Source organism: Giraffa tippelskirchi, chromosome 5 (assembly GCF_054371585.1).
Source record: "Giraffa tippelskirchi isolate mGirTip1 chromosome 5, T2T-mGirTip1v1.2.pri, whole genome shotgun sequence".
NCBI classification, from domain to species: domain Eukaryota; kingdom Metazoa; phylum Chordata; class Mammalia; order Artiodactyla; family Giraffidae; genus Giraffa; species Giraffa tippelskirchi.
The window spans coordinates 92,813,931-92,824,704 of NC_137279.1; the positions used below are offsets into that span (position 1 = coordinate 92,813,931).

Below are 10,774 nucleotides of genomic sequence, written 5' to 3' on the forward strand. Positions count from 1 at the left end.
GAGTGACACTTTTCTTGGATGCCCTGAGTAACAGACTCGCACCCCCTCGCAGGCCTGAATCCCCTGGCACCCCTTCCACAGACTCAGTTCTGTGTATAATCTCCTTTTATCTGGGGTGATGACCTTGCCTCACGGCATCCTTCGCCTGAAAGCCACCGCCATCGGATCGGATTTTCCCGGCTCGGGTTTTCCTTTGGTTCCGCTCTGCAGTACCCCGGGGCGGCAGGGACAGAGGCTGCCGCCGCCTGAGCCCTAAGGGGTTAAGGCCTGGGTCCCGCCCCCTTTCCCGCCAGGCTGGCGGGAGTATGAATAGCCTCGCTCCCACTCCCAACTCCCAGTTGCTCCGGTTGCTCCTCGCCCCGCCCCGTCATTGTCCCCATCCGCGTCTTTTCCCTTCCGTCCCCAAAGCTTTGAGAGCTGCTGGCTTCTCCTGGTGCTCCGAGTCTCTCCACCTTCGGTGGGTCAGACGAGCAGGATGGAGGGCTGCCTGGGGGAGGAATCTTTTCAGATGTGGGAGCTCAACCGGCGCCTGGAGGCCTACCTGGCCCGGGTCAAGGCGCTAGAGGAGCAGAATGAGCTGCTCAGCGCGGAGCTCGGGGGTCTCCGGGCACAGGCCGGGGACGCCTCCTGGAGGGCTCGTGCCGACGACGAGCTGGCGGCCCTACGGGCCCTCGTCGACCAGCGCTGGCGGGAGAAGCACGCGGCCGAGGTGGCGCGCGACAACCTGGCAGAAGAGGTGGAGGGCGTGGCGAGTCGGTGCCAGCAGCTGCGGCTGGCCCGGGAGCGGACCGCGGAGGAGGTGGCCCGCAGCCGGCGTGCGGTCGAGGCCGAGAAATGCGCCCAGGCCTGGCTGAGCACCCAGGCTGCGGAGCTGGAGCGCGAGCTGGAGGCTCTGCGAGCGGCGCACGAGGAGGAGCGCGCCGGCCTGAACGCGCAGGCTGCCTGCGCCCCCCGCGGCCCCGCTCCGCCCCGGGGTCCCCCCGCGCCGGCCCCCGAGGTGGAGGAGCTGGCTCAGCGGCTGGGCGAGGCGTGGCGTGGGGCAGTGCGCGGCTACCAGGAACGCGTGGCGCACATGGAGACGTCGCTGGGCCAGGCCCGCGAGCGGCTGGGCCACGCTATGCAGGGCGCCCGCGAGGGTCGCCTGGAGCTGCAGCAACTCCAGGCAGAGCGCAGCGGCCTTCAGGAGCGAAGGGCCGCGCTGGAGCAGAGGCTGGAGGGCCGCTGGCAGGAGCGGCTGCGGACCACTGAGCAGTTCCAGGTGAGGAAGTCGGGGGCGGGGACTGGGCAAGACAAGGCTTCAGGAAGTCCTTTTGGGGTTCAGAGACCTGGGAAGGGGAGTTGGGCTGGCTGTAGATTGAGGGGCCACCTCTTAGAAAATCATGCCAGGTACCACCGGCCTGGACTCTCACAACTCGGTCTAGTGCAGGGATGGTGGTTTAGAGTCCTCTCAAAGCACACCTCGAAGGGCCGACAGGCCCAAGACGTTGCAGCAGTCTCCTCCCTGTCTGGATGGCACCTCCCACCCTGATGGCCTCTGGGCCCCTCACTAGGCACTGCTACCACTCAGAAGATGCTCAGGACTTGGCCTGTCAGTCTCCAAGTTCTCAACAGCCCTCCTCCCCCTGACAGGAGAGGGTGAGGGGCCCTGGATGAGGGGCCACCAGCCCCTTCTCCCTTGTCAGGGCTCTTCAGCTCCTGAGTACATTCTAGAGGCCAGGGACAGCTGCTCCCCCTCACACTGCGCAGATGTGACCAGCAGCTGAGAAAACAGCCTCCTGCCTGGCCCAGACAGAGGTCTTACTATCCCCCACTCCCCTTTCAGAGGAGAAAGATTCCAGAACATGAGAACATGTGGGAAGTGGAGGGGGCGGGGGCTGAGGCCAAGTGTGGGGAGCAGGAGACAGTGACTGGGACCTGGGCTGTTTGGCTTCCAGTCCTGCAGGCTCCAGGCCTGTTGATTAATCGTTTTTCCTTCTGCTTCCACTTTTCCCCCTTCTCCTCTCTGTAACCCATCTCCTCTCCTCCCTCACCTCCCCCTTCCTGTGGGAGTTGAATTCTGAGCCGCATGTGCTACCATTTAATCAGCATCCTCAGAGGAGGAGCCAGGCCGTGGGAGAGGATTGAGAGGGGCCCTTCTCAGAGGCTCCAGAAGGGGGTTCTCTGGGCAGGGAGTGGGGTAGGGGAGGCAGGAATCTGCTCTGCGGAGAAGTTAATCAGGAAGCGAAGTTGCTGCTGCAGCAGCCAAGGCGGGTGGAGGTGAGTGAGGGGGAAGGAGCCCTCCCCTTCACTGACTACCTCTGGCTTGCTCTGCAGCTGGCCGTGGAGGCCCTGGAGCAGGAGAAACAAGGCCTCCAGAGCCAAATCGCCCAGGTCCTGGAAGGTCGGCAGCAGCTGGCACACCTCAAGATGTCCCTCAGCCTGGAGGTGGCCACATACAGGTAGAGCTTGACCCTGACCCATGCGGACGCACAGATGCACACGTACGTGTGGGGGCAGCCTCCTCCCCTAAAGGGGCCCAGAGCCACGGCTGGGGTGTGGGCTCTGCCACCACTCAGTCCCGGGACCCTAGGCTGATCCCTTCCACCTAAGCCCGCCTGCTCTCCTGTGGGTTCAAGACCGGAGAAGTATCCTGTGCCCAGGAGACCCTCCAAGGAGCGGTGATATATCTGAGTGGGACAGCCTTGAAGGAGAAGGCTGGACACCTACAGGTCATCTGCATCCAGAACATTACTCCCAAGGGGCTGAAAAGCCCGGTCCCTGTGTGTGTGCAACTCACACCAAGAGTTAATGTCCTTGAGCAGCCTTAGGAAGGAGGAATTGCAGGTGTGGGCTGGTGGCACCGACTTGCCACCTGACCTGGGCCGCAGTCTCCTGGTCTGGAGGATGGTCGATGGGCTAGGTGACAACCAAAGTCCCTTCCATCCTGAATGTCCGGGGGCCTGACTCCTCTCAAGCCTTGGTGCCCTTGGCCTTGCCCAGTCCTTCTACTGACCGCATACCCTGATGGCTCAGGAAAGGTTGAGACCAAGGTAGTGCTGCTTCCCTGGCTCTGTGGCCTTGGGCAAACCCACAGTCTTGCCTGGGAAACTGACCTGGTTAGCCAAGGGCCCACTGATGGAGCCTGAGGAAGGAAGGGGCTTTGCCATTGTGAAGGATTGCATACTGCAAGCCCACAGGGTGGGGCCAGGGCTGACACGCTCTGAGGATAGTGTCCCCAGAATCCACAGAAGAACAAAAGCAGGGGCCCTGGAAAAAGCTCAGGAGGGGAGGGGAGGCAGGGCCCAGAGAAGGAAAGTCAGTGAGGCTCTAAGGATGAGAAGGGAGGGGCTCCACCTCCACAGAGATCTGAGAGTGCGGTGCTGCAACAGGAAGAACAGGGAAAACACTAACCAGACTCAGAGATCACGAAGAAGAAACAGCACAGAGGAGACAGATGTTCAGCATAACTTGTTGAATTGATTGGTCCTCCTTCCCCGCAATTCGTCCCCTCTTTCTCAGTCCCCATGGGACACTGAGGCAGGGGCATGGACACAAAGACCTTCATTGCCCTGAAAGGGTTGGGATCCAGAGTACTTAGAGATCCCCAGATAAGAGCCTTGACCTCTAATCAAACCACTGAGGGGAAAGGTCTGGGCGGGCTTAACCTGGGTTTTGAGGCATGAAAAGGATTTGGAGAGGGAGCTGCATTCTTTTGTTTTTGTCTGTAACCGGCTCTGGGGGCCCTGGGAGAGTAGGAGGAGGGAGCCTATCGCATGGGAACGGCCTGAGAATTCCCACTTCCCCAGGGAAGCCCCCTCCTCAGACCCTCCAGATGGCGGTGTGGACAAAGGCAGCAATTAGCATGAGAATCGGCCCCCCACATGGAGGATGAAGTCATAGGCCTGGGATGGGGAGGGGACTAGTCTAAGCAATGTGTGTGGGGGGTGTGTACACTGTCGACTGTGTGGGAACCGCTTGTGTGTCTGTGAGTCCAGCTGTGTGTTCAAATAAGTGTGTGACTCTGTGTGACCAAGTGTGTGCTATCTGTGGGTGTGACCATGTGATTTCATGTGCAGAGCCAAGTATAACCCCATTGTGGCTTTTGTGTGATAGTGATGAAAATGGAGAGGTGGCCTGCCAGGCGGGAGCTGTGACTTTTCCCTAGCTGGCTGGCCTGCTGGCCTGTGGGCAGAGGGCTGACCCGGCTTTTCTTCCCTCATCCCCAGGACCCTCCTAGAGGCTGAGAACTCCCGGCTGCAGACACCTGGAAGCGGTTCCAAGGCTTCCCTCAGCTTTCTGGGTAAGAGGAGGGGTCAAGTTTCCCCCAGAACTTTACTTTTGTTTCCTCTTCATACCCCAGAGCAATTCATTTTCTGAGAAGCAGGAAAGCCTAACTCTTGACTCCGTGGCCCCTAACATCAATGAGCATGCACTTAGCCCACCCCAAAAAAGGCTGAAGCAGGGTTAGGGTACTCCTCCCCATCCCAGCTGATCTGTCCTGACACCATTTTCCCCCCTCTGCCTTTCCAGACCCTAAGCTGGAGCTACATTTCCCTGGGACCCCAGAGGGCCGGCGTCCGGGACCTCTGCTTTCTGTCCTGAGCCCTACTCCCCTCTCCTCACCTTTGCCTGGTACCCTTGAAACACCTGTGCCAACTTTTCTGAAGAGCCAGGAATTCCTTCAGGCCCGCATCCCGACCTCAGCCAGCACCCCCATCCCACCCACCCCTCAGGCTCCCTGCCCTGCTGTAGATACCGAGATCAGAGCCCAGGATGCCCCTGTGTCCCTGCCCCAACCACGGGTTGGGAGGCAACAGGTACCAGAAGTCATATGGGCTGAAGCCAAGGTGGCCATCCCTGCCAGCATCCTGCCGGGACCAGAGGAGCCTGGGGGCCAGCAACAAGAGCCCAGTCCAAGCCAGTCCCCTGAAGATCGTGCCTCCCTGGCTCCAGCCCTCAGCCCTGACCACTCCAGTCTAGAGGCCAAAGGTGGAGAACCCAGTGGGTCTAGAGAGTCCAGCAGATCCCAGGAGGAAGATGAAGGACAACTCTGGGGGCTGGCAGAGACAGAAACAGTGGTAGAGGTCAAAGCAGTGAGCAGCTTGCAGCAGGAAACATGGCAAGAAGAGGGGGATCTGGACATGAAAGAAATCCAAGACTCCCAGGGTCCTTTGGAAAAAGAAACTCTGAAATCTCTGGAAGAAGAGATTCAAAAGCCATCGATTCCACTAGAAAAACAGAGCCATGAGACTATAAGATCTCTAGAGAAGGAGAATCTGGAATCTCTGAGTTCTTTGGAAGAAGCGAACTTAGAAACACTAAAAATACTAGAAGAGGAGAATCAAGAATTATTGAAGTCTTTGGAAGGAAAGGAGATGGAGGTAGTGAGATCTCTAGAAAAAGAGACTCTAGAACTACTTAAGCCTATAGAAAAAGAGGATCCACAGACATTGCCATCTCTAGAAAAGGAGAATCAAGAAATAATGAGGTCTCTTGAAGTTAATGTAGAGACATTTTTATATCCAGGAAAGGAAAATCAAGAATTAGTGAGGTCTCTAGAAGAGGAGAACATTGAGTCATTGAGAACTCTAGAAAAGGAGAGTCAGGAGCCACTGAGATGTCAAGAAGTAGAGAACCAAGAAACATTGAGACTCCTAGCCAAAGAGAATCAAGAGCCATTGAGGTCTCTAGAAGAAGAAGACCAGGAGACATCAAGACCTCTAGGAAAAGAGAATCATGAATCCCTGAGGGCTCCAGAAGATGAGAATCATGAGGCTTTGAGACCTCTAGAAAAAGAAAACCAGGAGTCACTGAGATCTCTAGAAGAAGACCAGGAGGCAGCGAGACCTTCAGAACAAAAAAGCCAGGAGCCGCTGAGGTCTCCAGAAAAAGAAAACCAGGAGCCACTGAGGTCTCCAGAAAAAGAAAACCAGGAGTCACTGAGGTCTCTAGAAGAAGACCAGGAGGCAATGAGACCTCCAGAACAAGAAAGCCAGGAGCCGCTGAGGTCTCCAGAAAAAGAAAACCAGGAGTCACTGAGGTCTCTAGAAGAAGACAAGGAGGCAATGAGACCTCCAGAACAAGAAAGCCAGGAGCCGCTGAGGTCTCCAGAAAAAGAAAACCAGGAGCCTCTGAGGTCTCTAGAAGAAGACCAGGAGGCAACGAGACCTCCAGAACAAGAAAGCCAGCAGCCACTGAGGTCTCCAGAAAAAGAAAACCAGGAGTCACTGAGGTCTCTAGAAGAAGACCAGGAGGCAACGAGACCTCCAGAACAAGAAAGCCAGGAGCCACTGAGGTCTCCAGAAGAAGACCAGGAGACAGTGAGACCTCCAGAACAAGAAAGCCAGGAGCCGCTGAAGTCTCTAGAAAAAGAAAACCAGGAGTCACTGAGGTCTCTAGAAGAAGACCAGGAGGAAATAAGAGCTCTAGAAGACCAGGAGACAGTGAGACCTCTAGAAAAAGAAAAAGAGGAGTCACTGAGGTCTCTAGAAAACCAGAATGCAATGAGACCTCGAGAAGAAGAAAACCAAGAGCTACTGAGGTCTCTAGAAAAAGAAAAACAGGAAGCAGTGAGACCTCTAGAAGAAGAAAAACAGGAATTACTGAAATCTCTAGAAGACCAGGAGGCAATGAGATCTCTAGAAGAAGGAGACCAGATGACATTGAGCCCTCTAGAAAAAGTGAAACCAGAGACACTAAAGTCTCTTGGAAAAGATCAGGAGATAGTTATACCTCTTGAAAAGGAGAATCAAGAGTTATTAAGGTCCCTAAATGAAGAGAGTATAGAGGCAGTGAGATCTTTAGAAACAGTGAGTCCAGAACCACTAAAGCCTACAGAAGAGGAAAACCTGGAAATACTGAAACTTCTAGAAAAGGAAAGTCAAGAGCCACTGGGGTCTGTGGAAGGGAACCACGAGACACTGAGACCCCTAGAAAAGCAGAATCAAGAGTCACTGGGCTCTCTGGCAGAGTGGAACGTAGAGAATTTGCAATCTCTAGAGGAGGCCGACAAGGGAAGTCTAAGGGACTTGGGAGAGGAAGAGAACATGGAGAAGGAAGAGAGTCAAGCGTCACTGAGGTCCCTGGAGGAGCAGGGACAGGAGCTGCCACTCTCTGCACATCAGCAGAAGTGGGAAGATATAATGCAGGGGGACCAAGAACTGGATCAGCACAGGCCCCCTGGGAGGGCTGGAGTGGACAGTGAGGAGAGGGCAGAGCTGGAACTGAAAGAACGGGATAGCTTCCCTGTGAAGGGGGAGGTGGTGGAGCAGGGGGAGCTGCATCTGACAGCCACAGATGAGGCCTGGGGCCTGGGTGAGGGGCAGCCAGACAGCCCTGAACCCAAAGAGCAGAGGCTCCCAGCTGAGGGAGCTGGTGGGGCAGGAGGCACTGAGGGCCTCCAGGACCCTGAGGAGCAGTCAGAGCAGGTGGGGGCCCTGGGCCTCCCGGCTGCCCAGAGAATGTCAGAGGTGATGGAGCCAGTGTTGGAAGATGAGGATGTGGCCCCGGGGGATGGCCGAGCCTCCCCAGAGGTCACCTTGGAGTTAGAGACGGCCATGGGCAAGTCTGCGGGAGTGGAACGGGGACCCAAGCAGGAGGTAGTAGGGCTGGAGGACCCAGGTGGCCTGGCCAGAGAGGAGGTGATGGAGCCACCCCTGGGGGAGGGAGGTTTGGAGGCAAAGGTAGAGGTCTTGGAAGGGCCCAGAAAGGAGCAGGAGGAGGCAGGCACTCTGGAGCTGGAGGTCTCCACACTGCCCAGGAAGAGCGGAGAGCCGCTGGAGACTCCTAGGGACTGGGAGGAGTCAGAATCTGGGGCCCCTGGGAAAACAAAGGAGACAGTCTCAGCTGAGACCTTGTGCCATGAGGGAAGTGATACCCCTCAACCCAGGCCCCTAGGGTCAGAGGGAGCAGAGGAGGATGCCAAACCGCTGCTGGAGCCCCCTAGTCTGAGGCCCACTGAGTCCTGCTCACCCACCCTAATCCCTGAAGATGCCCCTGGGCCCCAGCCCCTGGCTGAGGGGAACCAAGAGGCCAGCTGGGGGCTGGAAGACAGGGCTGAGATCCTGGGAAAGGCAGACAGTGAGCAGGAGGATCTGGGTTCTGGGGGGATCCCTGAGGGCCTCCAGGAGGAAGGGGAGGAGAGCAGAGAAGAGAGCGAGGCGGATGAGCTAGGGGAGACCCTTCCTGACTCCACTCCCCTAGGCCTCTACCTCAGGTCCCCTACTTCCCCCAAGTGGGACCTGCCTGGAGAGCAGAGGCCTTCCCCTCAAGGGGAGGCCGGAAAGGAAGGCTGGGGTCCTGCAGTCCCAGCCTCCAAGGGCTTTGGGGCCCACCCCTCAGAGGAGGAAGAAGAGGAGGGAGATGAGGAGGAGGAACATGGCCGTGACTCTGAGCTATCGGAAGAATTTGAAGACCTGGGGACTGAGGCTTCTCTCCTTCCCGGGGTCCCCGGGGAGGGGGAAGAACCTCTGAGCCAAGTGCCCCAGCTGCTCCTGGAGCCTGCAGCCTGGGATCGTGATGGTGAATCTGACGGATTTGCAGATGAGGAAGAGAGTGGGGAGGAGGGAGAGGAAGAAGATGAAGAAGAGGAGAGGGAGCCAGGGGCAGGGTGCTGGGGGCCAGCGCCCTCTGTGGGCAGCCTCCCTGCCCTGAGCAGCCCTCAGGGAGGGAACCTCCTGGGGTCTGAGACCCTGGATGTCAGTATCCCCTGGGACGATCTCCCAAGGGGCGCGGCACCGGACGCCCCAGTGACTGCCCTGGAGACGGAGTCCCAGAACAGCACTGAGGCCTCGGGCTCAGAGGAAGAGTCTGATGCTGCTCCCCTGGAGAGGGCGGACCAAGTCCCTGGCCCTCTGGGGACCCTCAGCGGGGTGGAGGGCACCCTTGATGTCGGTGGCCCAGGCCCCAGCCTGAAGGAAGAGTTGGAGCAGGTGAATGGGGGCGTGGTGAATGGGCTGGAGCAGTCCGAGGCCGTAGGCCAGGGGAAACCGGGGGCCACTGAGGGGGACCGAGGGAACCCCTTGGAGGAGGAGGGGGGTTCCCTGAAGGCCCCTTGGGCAGGGGCTCCTCTTCACCTGGGCCAAGGCCAATTCCTGAAGTTCAGTCAGAGAGAAGGTGATGGAGACTCCTGGTCCTCAGGGGAGGACTAGAGAAAGCGCTCCTACACGGAGGCATTGGGCGGAGGGGTGTCCCCCAACCCCCTCCCTGCTCGGGGCAGCACCCTTAACCTATGCTCTCTTGACCTGTGGTTCTATCCCAGAGGCCTGGCTGGCCAAGGTGAAATGGGTGTGGCAAAGGGAACCGGTCCAAGAGTGGAGACTCCGGGAATAGAGACCAGCCCCTTGGCCTCTGCTTAGCGGGGACAGCCTGCCTGCACTGTCCCACGAGGCTGAAGCCAACCGAATCTCTGTAGGACTAGTCCCTCCTTTTCACTGCATCCCCTTTCCTCCCCATCCCATTAGCTGGAAAAGGCCAGGGCTCGGTGGCCCCTCCAAAGGGAGGGACTGTGGTGGTCCGTGTGCCAGGGCTTACCAGCTCTGCCCTTCCTCCCTGCACCTTCATGAGATAGTTGGCCGGTGGCTAATGAGGGTGAGGGGGTGCTCCTGTGTCCTGACCCCCCATAGACCTGCCATGTTGTGGCCCCGTCTGGCTCATTCTTTCCTGAATAAAGTAATGCCTCCGCCTACAAAGTCTGGACTCTTCCTTCCTCAATTCAGGAGGGCCTCAGGGTTGACACAGAGGCAGAAGAGCCGTGATAGGGGGGAGCAGGAGATGCTGGTGTTGGGGAGGGGCTGCCTGCTGAGGGGAGAAGATTCTGGAAGGCCTCATGGTGGAGACAAGCCAGGCAGATGAAGATTGCAGGCAGCAGTGCTGGGGACCCGGGGAAGGCTGGGGGTGCTGCTTGATCGGGGAATGGGGGTGCCAACCCAGGTGACCTTGGTGCCTGCAGAAGCCAGGCCTGTCATCATCTCTGCCCACAGCACTGATTACAGGGATTAAGGCTTGGGGCCACCCCCACCCTCGCATGTCCTCCCTGCCAGCCCCTCAGTGCCGCCAGCATAATAAGCCCCCTTGCCCCCAAACCCAAACAATTGTCTGGACTTAGTGTCTCTGCTCAGACTGGCTGGATCAGAGGCCGGTGAGGGAAGAAGGAGGTCTGTTCTGCCTTAGTCTGGCTGTGTAGCCTCAGGTCAGTGCTTAACCTCTCTGAACCTCAGATTCTGCCACACAATGACAAACATGGGCCAGGTGACGTGGGGGCCTCCCAGTGCAGAGAGAGCAGGGAGCAGACTAGGGGAAGCCAGAGGGTTACAGGTTAGATCTTCAGTAGGACCTCCTTGCAAGTGGAAGCAGGAGACAGGGAAGACAAGAAAGTGGAGGTGAAGGGGGATAAACTGAAGCTGTCAGGTGAAGCGAAAGAGCGATGACGGGGTGTGCTGCTGCCTGGGGTTAGATTGGGGGTCCACCCAGCCACAGCGTCTTCCCAAGAACACCCTCCTTCCCAGCAGTTCTCTGGGTCCCTGTATAGGGCCAGGAGGGACCAGAGGTGCCTGGATTAGGCTGGGCTTGAAGGCCTTGAAGTCAGGATACCCAAATAGAAGCCACTCCCCATCTCAGCTCTGGAGGGAAGGAAGAGCACCTCTAAATACTCTGGGTGGGGGTGGGGCAGGAGCTGCCAGATGAATGTTCCCTGTTTGGAGAGAATCCCAAGGCCAGGGGCAGGCTCTTTCTTTTCTCGGGCCTAAGGCTGAGGCCAGGGGAAGATGAGAAGATGAAATCTCAACCCCTCTGACTT

General features: G+C 57.9%; 1 protein-coding gene across 4 annotated transcripts; it reads left to right on the forward strand.

Annotated features, from left to right (window-relative positions):
* The first annotated feature begins 335 nt into the window (after positions 1 to 335).
* Positions 336 to 9,668, forward strand: NES (nestin). 4 transcript variants are annotated; one of them, XM_081494171.1, is made up of 6 exons: positions 336 to 1,258; positions 2,314 to 2,438; positions 4,206 to 4,279; positions 4,510 to 6,082; positions 6,116 to 6,274; positions 6,371 to 9,668. In XM_081494171.1, exons 1-6 carry the CDS (start codon positions 476 to 478, stop codon positions 9,126 to 9,128), a joined length of 5,472 nt encoding a protein of 1,823 aa, XP_081350297.1. In that variant the 5' UTR covers positions 336 to 475; the 3' UTR covers positions 9,129 to 9,668. The 4 variants fall into 4 exon arrangements, with proteins under 4 accessions (XP_081350297.1, XP_081350296.1, XP_081350298.1 ...); XM_081494170.1 differs by having other exon boundaries at positions 4,510 to 6,274; XM_081494172.1 differs by lacking the exon at positions 6,116 to 6,274 and having other exon boundaries at positions 4,510 to 5,857; positions 6,614 to 9,668.
* The last annotated feature ends 1,106 nt before the right edge of the window (positions 9,669 to 10,774 follow it).